At 42.8% G+C, this 16,480-nt stretch overlaps 1 protein-coding gene across 5 annotated transcripts in view; it reads left to right on the forward strand.

The window, feature by feature from the left end:
• Positions 1–16,480, forward strand: part of kdm4c (lysine demethylase 4C) — a 353,632-nt gene that overhangs the window by 16,455 nt on the left and 320,697 nt on the right. For all 5 annotated transcript variants that reach the window (XM_033017965.1, XM_033017969.1, XM_033017967.1 and 2 more), the window contains exon 2: positions 9,958–10,128. In XM_033017965.1, coding sequence (XP_032873856.1) covers positions 9,985–10,128 — 144 coding nt within the window. In that variant the 5' untranslated portion in view covers positions 9,958–9,984. The remainder of the gene's footprint in view (positions 1–9,957; positions 10,129–16,480) is intronic.

Below are 16,480 nucleotides of genomic sequence, written 5' to 3' on the forward strand. Positions count from 1 at the left end.
AGTTGGGTACATGTCTCTCACACTTACCCCGACTCCCACAATTTTTTTCAGCACAAAAATTCAACATTTTGGCGGTTTTTAACAGGTAGGAAAGTACGCGTTTCTAGCATTAATAACATATACCGGAAGTGATGGATGTCTTCCAGTTGGATTTAGCGGCTCCGTGCGTCGAGCCCTATGACCCAGTGACCTTTCGTGCAACCCCCCTATTGAACCAAATGGATTGATTGTAAATATTGTTCTTGATACATTCATCACACTGCAAAATAAAGCCTAAAGTGAAACCCCACTTTATATTTTGTACAAATTATAAACATTCAGATGATTTGAAAATATTTATGTACGAAGGACATGAATAACCAGTATCGATTTCAGGTAGTATTTAACCTGGCCATTGTACAAGTCGTGAAAATGATGTATGCATGCATTGATTGTTGTAATCAGTGTTATGTGAGCAACTGGTACTTTGAACCTGGAAGAATATTGACAATGAATCTCACTTTGCAGCAGACCTTCAAACTAGGTTGTACTTCTATGATTGTTTAAGAAGGAACTGCATGTGCTGGAAAATCGAAGGCAGACAAAAATGCTGGAGAAACTCAGCGGGTGCAGCAGCATCTATGGAGCGTAGGAAATAGGCAACGTTTCGGGCCGAAACCCATCAGACTGATGTGAGGGTGGGGGGGGGGGGGGAGGAAGAAAGGGACGAGGAGGAGCCAGAGGGCTGAGGGAGAGCTGAGAAGGGGAGGAGACAGTAAGGACTAACTGAAATTAGAAACATAGAAAATAGGTGCAGGAGTAGGCCATTCGGCCCTTCGAGCCTGCACCGCCATTCAATATGATTATGGCTGATCATCCAACTCAGTATCCTGTTCCTGCCTTCTCTCCATACCCCCTGATCCCTTTAGCCACAAGGGCCACATCTAACTCCCTCTTAAATATAGCCAACGAACTGGCCTCAACTACCTTCTGTGGCAGAGAATTCCAGAGATTCACCACTCTCTGTGTGAAAAATGTTTTCCTCATCTCGGTCCTAAAAGATTTCCCCCTTATCCTTAAACTGTGACCCCTTGTTTTGGACTTCCTCAACATCGGAAACAATCTTCCTGCATCTACCCTGTCCAACCCCTTAAGAATTTTGTAAGTTTCTATAAGATCCCCCCTCAATCTTCTAAATTCTAGCGAGTACAAACCGAGTCTATCCAGTCTTTCTTCATATGAAAGTCCTGACATCCCAGGAATCAGTCTGGTGAACCTTCTCTGTACTCCCTCCATGGCAAGAATGTCTTTCCTCAGATTAGGAGACCAAAACTGTACGCAATACTCCAGGTGTGATCTCACCAAGACCCTGTACAACTGCAGTAGAACCTCCCTGCTCCTATACTCAAATCCTTTTGCTATGAATGCTAACATACCATTCGCCTTCTTCACTGCCTGCTGCACCTGCATGCCTACTTTCAATGACTGGTGTACCATGACACCCAGGTCTCGTTGCATCTCCCCCTTTCCTAATTGGCCACCATTTAGATAATAGTCTACTTTCCTGTTTTTGCCACCAAAGTGGATAACCTCACATTTATCCACATTATATTGCATCTGCCATGCATTTGCCCACTCACCCAGCCTATCCAAGTCACCTTGCAGCCTCCTAGCATCCTCCTCACAGCTAACACTGCCCCCCAGCTTCGTGTCGTTCGCAAACTTGGAGATGTTGCATTCAATTCCCTCGTCCAAATCATTAATATATATCGTAAATAGCTGGGGTCCCAGCACAGCCTTGCGGTACCCCACTAGTCACTGCCTGCCATTGTGAAAAGAACCCGTTTACTCCTACTCTTTGCTTCCTGTCTGCCAGCCAGTTCTCTATCCACATCAATACTGAACCCCCAATACCGTGTGCTTTAAGTTTGAATACTAATCTCTTATGTGGGACCTTGTCGAAAGCCTTCTGAAAGTCCAGATATAACACATCCACTGGTTCTCCCTTATCCATTGTACTAGTTACATCCTCGAAAAATTCTATAAGATTCGTCAGACATGATTTACCTTTCATAAATCCATGCTGACTTTGTCCAATGATTTCACCACTTTCCAAATGTGCTGCTATCCCATCTTTAATAACTGATTCTAGCAGTTTCCCCACTACCGACGTTAGACTAACTGGTCTGTAATTCCCCGTTTTCTCTCTCCCTCCCTTTTTAAAAAGTGGGGTTACATTAGCTACCCTCCAATCCTCAGGAACTACTCCAGAATCTAAAGAGTTATGAAAAATTATCACTAATGCATCCACTATTTCTGGGGCTACTTCCTTAAGTACTCTGGGATGCAGCCTATCTGGCCCTGGGGATTTATCGGCCTTTAATCCATTCAATTTACCTAACACCACTTCCCGACTAACCTGGATTTCACTCAGTTCCTCCATCTAATTTGACCCCCGGTCCCCTGCTATTTCCAGCAGATTATTTATGTCTTCCTTAGTGAAGACAGAACCAATGTAGTTATTCAATTGGTCTGCCACGTCCTTGTTCCCCATGATCAATTCACCTGTTTCTGACTGCAAGGGACCTACATTTGTTTTAACTAATCTGTTTCTCTTCACATATCTATAAAAGCTTTTGCAGTCAGTTTTTATGTTCCCTGCCAGTTTTCTTTCATAATCTATTTTCCCTTTCCTAATTAAGCCCTTTGTCCTCCTCTGCTGGTCTCTGAATTTCTCCCAGTCCTCTGGTAGGCTGTTTTTTCTGGCTAATTTGTACGCTTCATCTTTTGTTTTGATACTGTCCCTGATTTCCCTTGTTATCCACGGATGCACTACCTGCCCTGATTTATATTTTTGCCAAACTGAGATGAACAATTGTTGTAGTTCATCCATGCAGTCTTTAAATGCCTTCCATTGCATATCCACCGTCAACCCATTAAGAATCAATCGCCAGTCTATCTTGGCCAATTCACGTCTCATACCCTCAAAGTTACTTTTCTTCAAGTTCAGGACCCTTGTTTCTGAATTAACAATGTCACTCTCCATCCTAATGAAGAACTCAACCATATTATGATCACTCTTGCCCAAGGGGCCACGCACAACAAGACTGCTAACGAACCCTTCCTCATTACTCATTACCCAATCTAGAATAGCCTGCTCTCTCGTTGGTTCCTCTACATGTTGGTTTAGAAAACTATCCCGCATACATTCCAAGAAATCCACTTCTTCAGCACCCTTGCCAATTTGATTCACCCAATCTATATGTAGATTGAAGTCACCCATTATAACTGTTTTACCTTTGTTGCACGCATTTCTAATTTCCTGTTTGATGCCATCCCCAACTTCACTACTACTGTTAGGTGGCCTGTACACAACTCCCACTAGAGTTTTCTGCCCCTTAGAGTTTCGCAGCTCTACCCATATCGATTCCACATCCTCCAAGCGAATGTCCTTCCTTTCTATTCCTTTGTATCAGCTCCCAGCCTTGGTCACCCTGGAGCCATGTCTCCGTGATCCCAACTATATCATAGTCATTAATAGCTATCTGCACATTTAGCTCATCCACCTTATTATGAATGCTCCTTGCATTGAGACACAAAGCCTTCTGACTTGTTTTTACAACACTCTTACCCCTTATACTATTATGTTGAAAAGTGGCCCTTTTTGATTTTTGCCCTGGATTTGTCTGCCTGCCACATTTCACCTTGCTACCTATTGCTTCTACCGTCATTTTACACCCCTCTGTCTCTACGTTCACACATTTAAGAAACCCTTTCCCTTTAACTCCATCCTCAACTATCCCATTCGACACCCCACCCCCCTTTTTCAGTTTAAAACCACCCGTGTAGCAGTGGCAAACCTGCCTGCCAGAATGCTGGTCCCCCACCTGTTAAGATGCAATCCGTCCCTTTTGTACAGTTCCCCCTTACTCCAAAACAGATCCCAGTGATCTAAGAATCTAAATCCCTGCCCCGTGCACCAGTTCCTCAGCCACACGTTCAGGTCCTGTATCTCCCTGTTCCTGCTCTCGCCAGCACGAGGAACTGGAAGCAAACCGGAGATAACAACCCTGGAGGTCCTGCTTTTCAGCATTTTTCCGAGCTCTCTAAAGTCACGCTGCAGAATATTCATCCCTTTCTTTCCGACATCGTTTGTGCCGACATGCACTACCACTTCCGGCTGTTCACCTTCGCCCTTGAGGATTTTCTGCACTCTGTCCGTGACATCCTGGATCCTGGCACCAGGAAGGCAGCACACCTTCCTCGAATCCCGTCTGTTGCCGCAGAAACCCCTGTCCGTACCTCTCACAATGGAGTCTCCCACTACAATGGCGTTGCCTGACTTAGGCCTTTTTGGTTTTGGCTCAACAGCCCTATTCGCATCGCAAGCCAGTGCGCCGCTCAGTGTAAAAACGTCTTCTGTCCTGACGGCTTCTAAGTGGGTGAACCTGTTCACAAGAGGTACAACACCCGGGAACGTTGGCATTCCATGCTTCCCTCCCTTTCTCACTGTCTCCCACCTTCTCTCTTCCAGTACCTTAGGTGTAACAATCTTACTGTAGGACTTGTCGAGGAACGACTCCGTTTCTCGGACGAACCTGAGGTCATCCACTTGCTTCTCCAGTTCCCCAACGCGGTCCTTCAGGAGCTGTACCTGGATGCACTTCTCACAGTTATAGCAGCCAGAGGCACCAGCGGTGTCCTTGACCTCCCACATACTGCAAGCATCGCAATGAATCAGCTTGCCTGACATCTCCTTCTTTCGTCTCTCCCTCTCAAGCGTATTGCATAGTCTCCTCCCCTCAGCTTCCTCGCCGAAGATTCTCGAGCCAAAGACTCACACTTTTCTCACAGGGCACTTCCCTCACTGCCGCTCCCCAAGAGCAGTCTTGCTTATATTGACTGATAAATTGCCTAATTTACCAATTTACAAACCAAATTCATCAGTTTTCAACTGTGTTCACCCCTCTGACTCACTTCTCTCCTCCCACTTGGGCTAGAGCCAATCAGTCTTAACCTTCTGCTGTTGCTTCCAAATCTACAGCAGCTCTGAGTGAAGTCAATGTTCATACAATGTTCACAATAATAACGGAGAACAAAGTCAATGAGAGAAGTCAATGTTCATACCGCTGGGGTACAAACTGCCCAAGTGAAATATGAGGTGCTGCTCCTCCAATTTCCGGTGATCCTCACTCTACCCGTGGAGGAGGCCCAGGACAGAAAGGTTGGATTTGGAATGGGATGGGGAGTTGAAGTGCTGAGCCACCGGGAGATCAGGTTGGTTATTGCAAACCGAGCGGAGGTGTTCGGCGAAGCGATCGCCAAGCCTACGCTTGGTCTCACCGATCTAGATCAGCTGACACCTAGAGCAGCGGATGCAACAGTTGAGGTTGGAGGAGATGCGGGTGAACTTCTGTCGCACCTGGAACGACTGCTTGGGTCCTTGAATGGAGTCAAGGGGGGAAGGTAAAGCGACAAGTGTAGCATTTCTTGCGGTTGCAAGGGAAAGTGCCCGGAGAGGGGGTGGTTCGGGTGGGAAGGGACGAATTGACCAGGGAGTTACGGAGGGAGCGGTCTCACTCTGTGCCCCACGGCCAGAGTGAGGACCTCCGGAAACTGGAGGAGCAGCAGGGGTACAAACTGGCCATATTTCGCTTGGGCAGTTTGTATCCCAGCGGTATGAACATTGACTTCTCTAATGTCAGGTAGTCCTTACTGTCTCCTCCCATTCTCAGCTCTCCCTCAGCCCTCTGGCTCCTCGTCGTCCTTTCTCCTTTCTTCTCAAAAAAACAACAAGATTGAAAAAACAGTTTGAAGAAGGGTCCCAACCCGAAACGTCACATATGCATGTCCTCCAGGGATGCTGCCTGACCCGCTGAGTTACTCCAGCATTTTGTGTCTTTCCCCGACTAAGATGATCATATTGTCTAACATTGTACTCTGTTCTAATTGTTTTCTGGGTAATTAGTACTGGTTGATTATTGTCATGTATACCGGAATGCAGCCAAATATTGTGTTTTGCATACTGTCCAGTCAAATTATACCATACATTGGTACAATCATGACACTCAGAAGTGTAAGGAAATGCAAACAGAAAAAAAACCAGAGTACAGAATATAGAGTAACACCTTCAGAGAAAGTACAGCTTTAAAAAAAGCAATGAGATAGTTTGGGAGATCGGACTGCACCTTTGACTAATGGGAAGTTAGGTCAGCAGTCTGATTACAACGGGGAATAGTTCTAACATGCTGCTATGAGGAAACCAAATAAGATTTGTGTATAAAATTTCGGTTTGTAAAGCGTACTTGATAATATGAAAGCATAGGAAGTAGTAGATTAGCTTCTTTTTTTCTATATTGTACTGATAAAAATAATAACGGGGAAGAGATTATGAATTTCATGAATCTCTAAAGGCCCGTGGCTAAAGGGATCAGGGGGTATGGAGAGAAGGCAGGTACAGGATACTGAGTTGGATGATCAGCCATGATCATATTGAATGGCGGTGCAGGCTCGAAGGGCCGAATGGCCTACTCCTGCACCTATTTTCTATGTTTCTATGTTTCTCTCCTCCATACTTTGCTCTTGCCATCATTCTGATATAAGTTAATCTTCATCTGTCCACAAGACCCTTTTCCAGAACTGTGGCTGCTCTTTTAAATACTTCTTGGCAAACTGTAACCTGGCATCCTATTTTGCGGCTAACCAGTGGTTTGCATCTTGCAGTATAGCCTCTAATTCTGTTCATGAAGTCTTCTGTGGACAATGGTCATTGACAAATCCACACCTGACTCCTGAAGAGTGTTTCTGATCTGTCGGACAGGTGTTTGGGGATTTTTCTTTATTACAGAGAGAATTCTTCTGTTATCAACCGTGGAGGTCTTCCTTGGCCTGCCAGTCCCTTTGCGATTAGTAAGCTCGCCAGTGCTCTCTTCTTAATGATGTTCCAAACAGTTGATTTTGGTAAGCCTAGGTTTGGCTGATGTCTCTAACGGTTTTATTCTTTTTTGTCAGTCTCGTAATGGCTTCTTTGACTTTTATTGGCACAACTTTGGTTCTCATGTTGATAAAGTTTCCAAAGGTGATGGAAAGACTGGAGGAAAGACTAGGTGCTGAGAGCTCTCTTATACCTGCATTAAGGAGGCAATTAAACACACGTGAGCAATTATAAACACCTGTGAAGTCATGTGTCCCAAACATTATGGTGCCCTGAAATGGAGGGACTATGTATAAACACAGCTGCAATTTCTACATGGTGAACCCAAAATGTATAAAAATCAGACAATGTGCACTTTAACCACATATGATTTCTTTTATTACAAATCTCAAATTGTGGAGTACAGAGGCAAATAAAATAATGATGGGTCTTTGTCCCAAACATTATGGAGGGCACTGTATATAATTGATTATGGTGGCATGTCTGATGTGCAAATATGCATTGTCATGTTGAAATTGTCACATAATGTAGAAAATGTGGCAGTTAGTTTGTGTCAGGAAAACAGCAATTTGATCTTAGCTAGATAATCTCTTTTTGTTTAGGAACAAAAACATGGGCTAGAATATCCAGAAGGCCTTTTCAAAATAACGTCATATCTTTTAAATCCACTGGAATAGGTTTTTGATTGTTTGTTTGTCTGAAAAATGGCAGTAATCTTGTGAGAATGAGTTACAATCCATTTATTGTTGGTAATGGCATTAAGTTAGGAGCTTGAAAACTAACATCCGGGTTCAGGAGCAGCTTCTTCCCTAGAACCATCAGGCTATTAAACACTACAACCTCCAAATAGGCTCTGAACTATATAGAATGTATATATGTGTGTATACTGAACTTTTTATTATGGGTTTTACAGAGTACAGGTGCACAACCTTTTATCCGAAAGCCTTGGGACCAGACACTTTTCGTAATTCGAAATTTTTCGGCTTTAGGAATGGAAGATTTTTAGCATAGATTTTAACGGCTGGCTCAGTGGTAGAGTGCTCGGCTCATATCCGCAAGGTCGCGAGTTTGCGCCTCGATCCAGGCAGTTACTCAATCGCGAGTTTGAGTCTTCAATGTAGTTTTTTCTTGCAGAATAGGAGAGAATAGGGAGGGTTAGGCTGGGATCATTCTCTGCGAGATGATCTTAGTGCGGGAGACAAGTGTAGGAGAGGTGTACTGACTGTGTGGGCAGAACTTTGGAAGTGATTGCCCACCATTCTCAAAAGCCACTGTGTCTCCCTGTCCCTGGGATAGCAGGGGGCGATTAAACAGCACAATACCCCCCTCCCCCTCCAACTCCAGAGGAATCCGCTCCCCGATGGGCCGCTACGGCGACAAGTGGCAGTTCGCCCACAGCCCGAGCTGTGCCACCCCAAGAACAAGACGTACCTTGCACACCATCAGCTTCTGCCCCTACGGGGAGCGTGTTCCTCTGGAGTTGGAGCGGGGCTGGGCTGGAGTTGCTGATCTGGGATCTCCGTGCTTGCAGTGGGCCTGGGGGTCGGTGTCCCGATGAGGGGGCGCAGCTCGGGCTGTGGGCGAACTGCCACTTGTCGCCGTAGCGGCCCATCGGGGAGCGGCTTCTGGTGGTCCTGACGTCTCCGGCCAGTTTGCAGTTTTCCTCGAGTTGGAACGGGGCTGGGCTGCTGCTGGCTGTGGGTCTCTGGGATCTCCGTGCTTGCAGTGGGCCTGGGGGTCGGTGTCCCGTTGGTCCTGACGTCTCCGGTGACTGGCACTGACCTGCTGGCATCGCCGACGTGAAGACAGTACAAAGCCCCCGCGCCCATGCAATGGGCGGGGAGCTGGAGAGGGGAGGGAAGGGGGTCACACACATGGCCGGGAAGCAGAGGGGTGTAGGTGGGGTGAAACTGAAGGGAGCGACAATCTGCTGCTGCCTGCCCGCTGAGTTAAAAAGTTCCCACGCAAGACTCACGATACACTGTGTATCGTGAGTCTACCGTGGGAACTTTTTAACTCAGCGGGCAGGCAGCAGCAGATTGTCAATTATTAATCCTCCCGCGCAATATACCCTCACCTTCTCTTTTATGAATGGGGATTTAGTTCCCCTTTCTTCAAGGACCGACCGGAGGTTCCGCTGTCACCTCTGCGGGCCGCCCTCGGTGAACGTCTTCAAGGACCTTTCCTCAAGGACCGAAAAAATGTCCGCTATTCGGAGCCTTTCGTTATTTGGAATTTCGGATAAAAGGTTGTGCACCTGTACTATGTTTACATACCTGTTGTGCTGCTGCGAGTAAGAACTTCATTGTTCCGTTACAGGACAAATGACAATAAAACACTTTTGATGGTCCAATAGAATCTGTATTCCTTTCTCAATGCAGATTGTCCATATAATGGTCAAATAAGATGAAGATGTGCCTTTAGAAAGCAGCATTTATAAAGAGAAACAGAATTAATATTTCAGGTTTATGACCTCTGTAGAACATGATGAAAACCCAGTTAAAAACAATGCTGGAGGTACTCAGCAGTTCAGGCAGCATTTGTGCAGGCAAATAGACAGACAACATTTTGGGTGGGACCCTACTTCGGACTAATCAAGATTTCAGCCAGTAGTTTCTTGTGTTTCTTGTCTGAAGAAGGATAAAACCTGAAATCTGTCCATTTCACTTCACAGATGCTGCCTGACCCACAGAGTTTCTCCAGTAGTTTGATTTCTTTACTTAAGATTTCAGCATCTGCAGTGTCTTGTGGACTCTGAAAAAATGTTGTCTGTCCATTTTCCATTACAGATGTTGCCCAACTCACAGAATTCCTCCATCAGTTTGTTTTGTAACACAATCTACTTTGTCTCCATGATGTAAGGCCAATATGACACCTTCAAATGCATTCACTTTTCTGTATCTGACATGAATACCATTGCAATATTGAATCAAAATTTAAGCCTAAGGTTGTGGCACAAATAACATCAATGCTTAATCCATTAAAGTGAATGTTATGTGTCTTCCTGCTCTGTTAAATAATATAGATTATCATTTTAATTTTAGGTAAAAGTCACACGTGCATTTGTCATCATGGCCACCGAAGAAGCAGGGTCCCCATCAAATTCATTGTGCAAAATCATGACCTTCCATCCTACAATGGAAGAATTTAAGAATTTTTCTAAGTATGTTGCATACATGGAGTCTCAGGGTGCGCACAGAGCTGGCCTTGCGAAGGTAAGAAATACATTCTCTTTTTTTCAGTATCCATGATCATTTCACTAGATCACAAGTTATAGGAGTAGAAATAGTCCATTCGCCCATTGAGTCTACTCCTCCACTCAATCATGGCTGATCTCTGCTTTCTAATCTAATTTTCCTTTCATCTCCCCATAACCCTTGACACCCGTTCTAATCAAGAAAGTAGATAATAAATGGACAAATAGCCTGATGGCATTGGTCTGAGAACTGGTAAAAACTGCACGAGGTGCAGTCGTCTTTCTTACAGTTTGGCTTTCTTCCCAACCAATTGTTCAAGCGCTTTTGATTGCAACATGCGCATTAATTTAGTTCAACAAAGATACTGACAAGTTTCTGAACTGACAGGTCTGAATTACCTGTATTGTAAGGAAATAAGAGATATGAAAATAATACCTTTGCTTAGTTCCTCATGTCCTCCTATAATCCCCCTCTCCTTCCCCTTTGCCCATTTTCATTGATGCAGTGGTAGAATGTGGAGGGAGGTTACTGGCGTTGGCAGCAGGAATTCATTGCTATATGTTGACTTTAGTGCTGGACTAGTGGGAGTACTCATGGGAAAATGGTGGAGGGAAGGAGAATTTGGCTTGAGACCAAGATGTGTACTTTACGTAATTGTATGTTGCTTAATTTTATGTGCCTGTGCTGCTTCTGCAAGTGATTTCTTTTGTTGTACCTGCGCCTCTCGCATAATTGTGCATATGACAAATTTAACTTGACTTTTAGCAGTGTGGTTCCCAAGCTTTATTTGAAGGAGATTAACCTGTCATTTCCTATCTCATTATGTGCAGCCTAAAAATAGATGAATAAAAAAGACAAATAATGAAATCAAGATATTGAAGGAAAACGAGGGAAAAAGGGTCTCGACGCAAAACGTCACTCATTCCTTCTCTCCAGAGCTGCTGTCTGTCCCGCTGAGTTACTCCAGCATTGGGTGTCTACCTTTGAAAACATATGCATGATACACTTCGATGGATTGTCACCAAAATTGGAATGGAATGGAATACTTTATTGTCACATTGTCACAAGGCACAGTGAAACTCTTTGCTTGCATACCCAATGTATACAAATAGTGGCCATCTACAGCGCTGACATATTATAACAATCAAGACTTGGAATTCGCTTTCTAGAGTCTATATTTCTGGTTTGGATACCACTTCTGTCCCACACTTATTCAGATCCATCAGATTAAAGTTGCTGGCCAAGAACATTTAGGACCTCTTGTGTGAGATCCTGCATGCCAATGTTCCCAGCAATGCTCTGTGAACTACCCATGACATTTTGAAGTATCGAAAAGTATTAAAAGTGAAATAAATAAAACATTCTGAGAAGTGTTTAACCTTTTTAAAGTACAATTACATAACACTTTTAAATAAGAGCATTACAGACGGTATTTATAAAATGTAACCATTTTATTACGGTATGTTTTTATTTTTTCATGTGGACACAGCCAGCAACTCCAATATTAATTGCCCATTCCTAATCTCCCCTGAATTGAGGAGAGTCAAACTCTCGTCACATTGAGGTCAGGCCAGGAACGGGCAGCAAAATGTATTTCCCTGGACTGTTTTAGTAAGCCAGATTGATTTTTGCAACAATCCAGTGCTTTTGTTCTTAGGATAATTGAGACTTGCCTTCTTTCTTTCTTGTAGCTCTAAAATTAAGCTTTTCCCATTGAGAGTAGGGAAGATTCAAACAAGAGGACATGACTTCAGAATTAAGGGACAGAGGTTTAGGGGTAACATGAGGGGGAACTTCTTTACACAGAGAGTGGTAGCTGTGTGGAATGAGCTTCCAGTGGAAGTGGTGGAGGCAGGTTCGATTTTATCATTTAAAAATAAATTGGATAGGTATATGGATGGGAAAGGAATGGAGGGTTATGGTCTGAGTGCAGGTAGATGGGACTAGGGGAAAATAAGTGTTCGGCACGGACTTGTAGGGCCGAGATGGCCTGTTTCCATGCTGTAATTGTTATATGGTTATATGGTTAAAATGAATGGGGTTGATATTCCTTCTGTTACGTTCCAACCTGACACACAATCAAAGAACTTAAGTGCTCTGGTACGGTACTCCATGGGGAGTTCAACCATTAGAGCATGCTGACTGATTCTGTCAAGAATCAGACAAGTAAATGCTTTCACCTTGCCAAGGAACTGCTAATGTTTTACTGGTAAGGTTGTTCTCATTGAATGATTGCTTTCCATCAGTTTTAACTGGGGAAGCCAATAACAACAACTACTTGTATTTATAATGTCAGCTTCAAAGTTGTAAAATATCCAAACGAGTTTACACAAATTTTATGAGCCAAATTTAATACCAAGCCCAGTATAGAAAAATGAGGAAAGCATTTGAAAGTAAGTTTTAAGGAGCGTTTTAAAGGAAAAAAGAAGCCAAATAATTTTGAGGGGAAGTTGCAGAATATTAATCTTAGGTGGATTTGACAGATTATCAATAGGATGATTAAAATTTTGAGATATTTAAAATAGCCAGAATTGGGGGGGGGGGTCGTAGATATTGCTGCCTGAAGGAGATCATAAAAAAGAAGACACGGGGAGGTCATGGATGTGTTTGAAAGAATTAGATGATAATTTTAAATTTAAGGTGTTGCTCGATGGGAACCAATGTACATCTTTGGACAGAGGCATGAATGGGAGCAGCAGGATTTTGGATGAAGATGTATTTCAGGAGGGATGAATGTGGGAAGCCGGGTGATTACAAACAATGCATAAATCAATGAGCTGAGAGCCTTGGGTCAAGTCATTTGACAATGTGGAGGCAGGAAATATTCAGCCTTAAGGTCATCTATGACCATCAATATTTAGGTTTAAATTTGTTATTGTCACGTATCAATATACAGTCAAAAGCATTGATATATTGGCTGACCTGTTGAGTTACTCCAGCATTTTGTGTCTATCTTTGGTATAAACAAGCATCTACAGTTCCTTCCAACACAACTGATCTGAATGGTTTGCTTCAGATCAGTTGTGAAAAAGGACAGAACTATTTCTTGTCATCTCTGAAACACATTTCATTTTAAATGATTATTCCACAAATTCCCACTTTAACCAGTTATATAATAGGCTTGCTGTCCCTCTGAGTTTGTGTTTGAGATCCCAGAAATTAATCTTCTGGGCACTACTCTGTGGACCAAAAGAACACTCAGAAGCAATAAAGAAATGATGCTCTTTTTGCCTTTCAGGATTTTTGTTTACTGTTTGTAACAAAAATAGTCTGTTTGACTGAGTGTTGATTGGTGGCCCAGAAAACCTCCTGCAATATATGTTCAATTAAGGTTGGAAACCCTGTTAACAGCTATTTACCATTTAATCCATCAATGGATACATGATTCAGAAGCATTAAAAAATATATCAGATAAAAACTATCCAAACAGATCAGATATACTATAATTAAATACAAACAAATCAAACTCAAGTGCAATAGATAGAATTCAGGGGACAATGTTGGCTGCTTTTCTGAGGCAGCCTCAAGTGTATACTGAGTCAATGGTGGGAAGTCCGACCTGTGTAATAGAGTGGGCTACATCGACAATTCTCTGCAATTCCTTGGGGTCTTGGGCAGAGCTGTTCCCAAACGAAGCTGTGATGCAATCCGACCGTATGTTTTCTGATGCATCTGTAGACGTTAGAGTCATTGGAGACATGCCAAATTTTCTCAAATGTGATGTTGATAATTTCTATATTATATATAGAAAAAAGTTATAGAAGATATTTTGGATAGAAACAAAGCAAATTAATGAACTGATCAAACAGAGAGCGTGCACGGCCCCTGAGCCAGATGCTGGCATTCTTGTATGTTTAGGGATATAAGGCAGAGGCAATAGAAGAATGATTACATAAATATGAAAGTAATTTTTAGAAAAGAGTGTCATACAAGAGGGCTGGTGGATACTTAATGGAGTGATTGAAGAAGCCAGGAATCTATGCCAAATAGCCTTTGCTGACTTACTATTTGGAGCATGTGTTTGTCCCAGGAAGCAAGCTGGCTACAGAAAAAAATAATGATGAGTAGATTTAACCATAGCCTATTAGACTAACAGAATATGGACAGTGTGCAGAAGGATTAGTGCTGAAACCATTGTTACTCATTCTTTGTTCTTATGATTGAGAAATGGGAGCTTAATTAAAAAATTAATGCCAAATTGGATTAAATGCCAAATTGTTGGGTCTATTTGATTTAAAGCAAGAATGCCACAAAACACACACATGCAGTTAAAATGGGGTATATAGCAGGCAAATAATTTTTAATGTGTAAAAAAGTAATATCTTTTAGGAAGAATAAAATGGCTGAGCATTGTTTATGTGATATTTCCAAGGATGGTGGAGGAGTAAAGGGACCCAAGGGTAAGCATTCATAAATTACTAAAAGTAATATTGCATGTTAATAAGGTAATTAGACTAAAAGTGAGTCCACCTGCCCCCTTGTTACTATCTGTGCCAGCCAATTAAACTCTGTTTCCCAGCTGTCTTCAGTTATGTTCTATTTCCCCATCCTCTCTCTTCACTCAGCTCACACTTTGGGTTTATTGCTCTCACAGAACCATTTTCTTCTCTTACTTTGTACTTTGCTTTTTTTGCAAGTATCTTGGTTCTTGGTCCTCCAAAATATTCCAAATGGAATTTAAACTGGAGGTGATGAAGGGAGGGCTTAAGTATGTTTTTGTTTACAACACTGTAAAAAATACGGATGATTGGGGATCTTATAAGGATGAGGGGGAATCTTATAGAAACATATAAAATTATAAAAGGACTGGACAAGCTAGATGCAGGAAAAATGTTCCCAATGTTGGGCGAGTCCAGAACCAGGGGCCACAGTCTTAGAATAAAGGGGAGGTCATTTAAGACTGAGGTGAGAAAAAACTTTTTCACCCAGAGAGTTGTGAATTTATGGAATTCCCTGCCACAGAGGGCAGTGGAGGCCAAGTCACTGGATGGATTTAAGAGAGAGTTAGATAGAGCTCTAGGGGCTAGTGGAGTCAAGGGATATGGGGAGAAGGCAGGCACGGGTTATTGATAGGGGACGATCAGCCATGATCACAATGAATGGCGGTGCTGGCTCGAAGAGTCGAATGGCCTCCTCCTGCACCTATTTTCTATGTTTCTATTACTTAAATGGGTGAAAACTATTTTTACATTCCGAAAGATCTTAAAAGATAATCTATCTATACTTACTCGCTTACTCACTCGAAGGCAGTCCCAGACTGTGAAGTTATTTGAATTTCTTTACATTGTAAACTTAATATGCTTATGTAACCAACTATGAATGAAATCAATCTAGAAATGAATAACCATGCAAATGAAAAGTGATGTTTAAATTTAAGTTATCTTTTCATGCTGTAGATGTCTAGATTCTTTTCCATTTGGACATTACTATTTCATGTTTGCATTTCTATCAGTTTTTAAAGTTTAAAGATTCTCAGATATGGTTACAGAGAATTATGCAGGGAAAAGAGGAAAAGCATTTTTTAAGTTTCTGATTTTCTTGGCAATTTCAGGAAAGGCTGCCTAATCTGCAACCCGAAGGACAATATTGGATCATAAACTCCAATTTTTGTAGTTTAATTAATGAATATGGAATAACATAGACCAGGTTTGTGGGATAACATGTCACCTTGTCGTGGTGGAAAAGCTTGTGTGGTCCTGAGATCCTGAGAGCGAACGGTGGAACAGGCGGAGCACGATGGCTGACCTTAGTGGAGCATCACAACAGCTGGGAAGGCGGATGAAGGCTGCAACAGAAAAGGGTCTCCAGTCGTCCTAGACTCCATGCCACTGGATCCCGACCCAGATCTGTCAAGGACCGTGGGGTGACTGTCTGTGCAAACAAACAAAGTCACGCACAGGCTTCCTCCATATAGGAAATAGCACCCTGGAGACACCCATGGTCAGTCATGACCGAAAGGGGCCTAAGGTGTGAATAGGTGATCGATGTTCGCCGTGGACTTGGTGGGCCGAAGGGCTTGTTTCCATGTTGTATCATTAAACTCTAAGTAATTCTACTTGTATTTGATGATGTTTGCATTTTGTGTGTCAGTTGAGTTGATATGTGTGGTTTTATCTGGTTCTGGTCATCCCAATACAAAAAGTATGTGGAGGCTTTGGAAAGGATGCAGAGGAGGTTTACCAGGATTGATTCCTAGATGAGGTTGGACAGACTTGGATTGTTTTCTCTGGAATGCTGGAGGTTGAGGGGAGACCTGATAGAAATATGTACAATTAATCGAGGTGTATATTAGGTTTATTATTGTCACATACACCAAGGTACAGTGAAAAGCTTTGTTTTGCATGCTACCAAATCAGATCAGATAATGCTA

The sequence above is a fragment of the Amblyraja radiata genome, chromosome 3, assembly GCF_010909765.2.
Source record: "Amblyraja radiata isolate CabotCenter1 chromosome 3, sAmbRad1.1.pri, whole genome shotgun sequence".
In the NCBI taxonomy this organism is placed as follows: Eukaryota; Metazoa; Chordata; class Chondrichthyes; order Rajiformes; family Rajidae; genus Amblyraja; species Amblyraja radiata.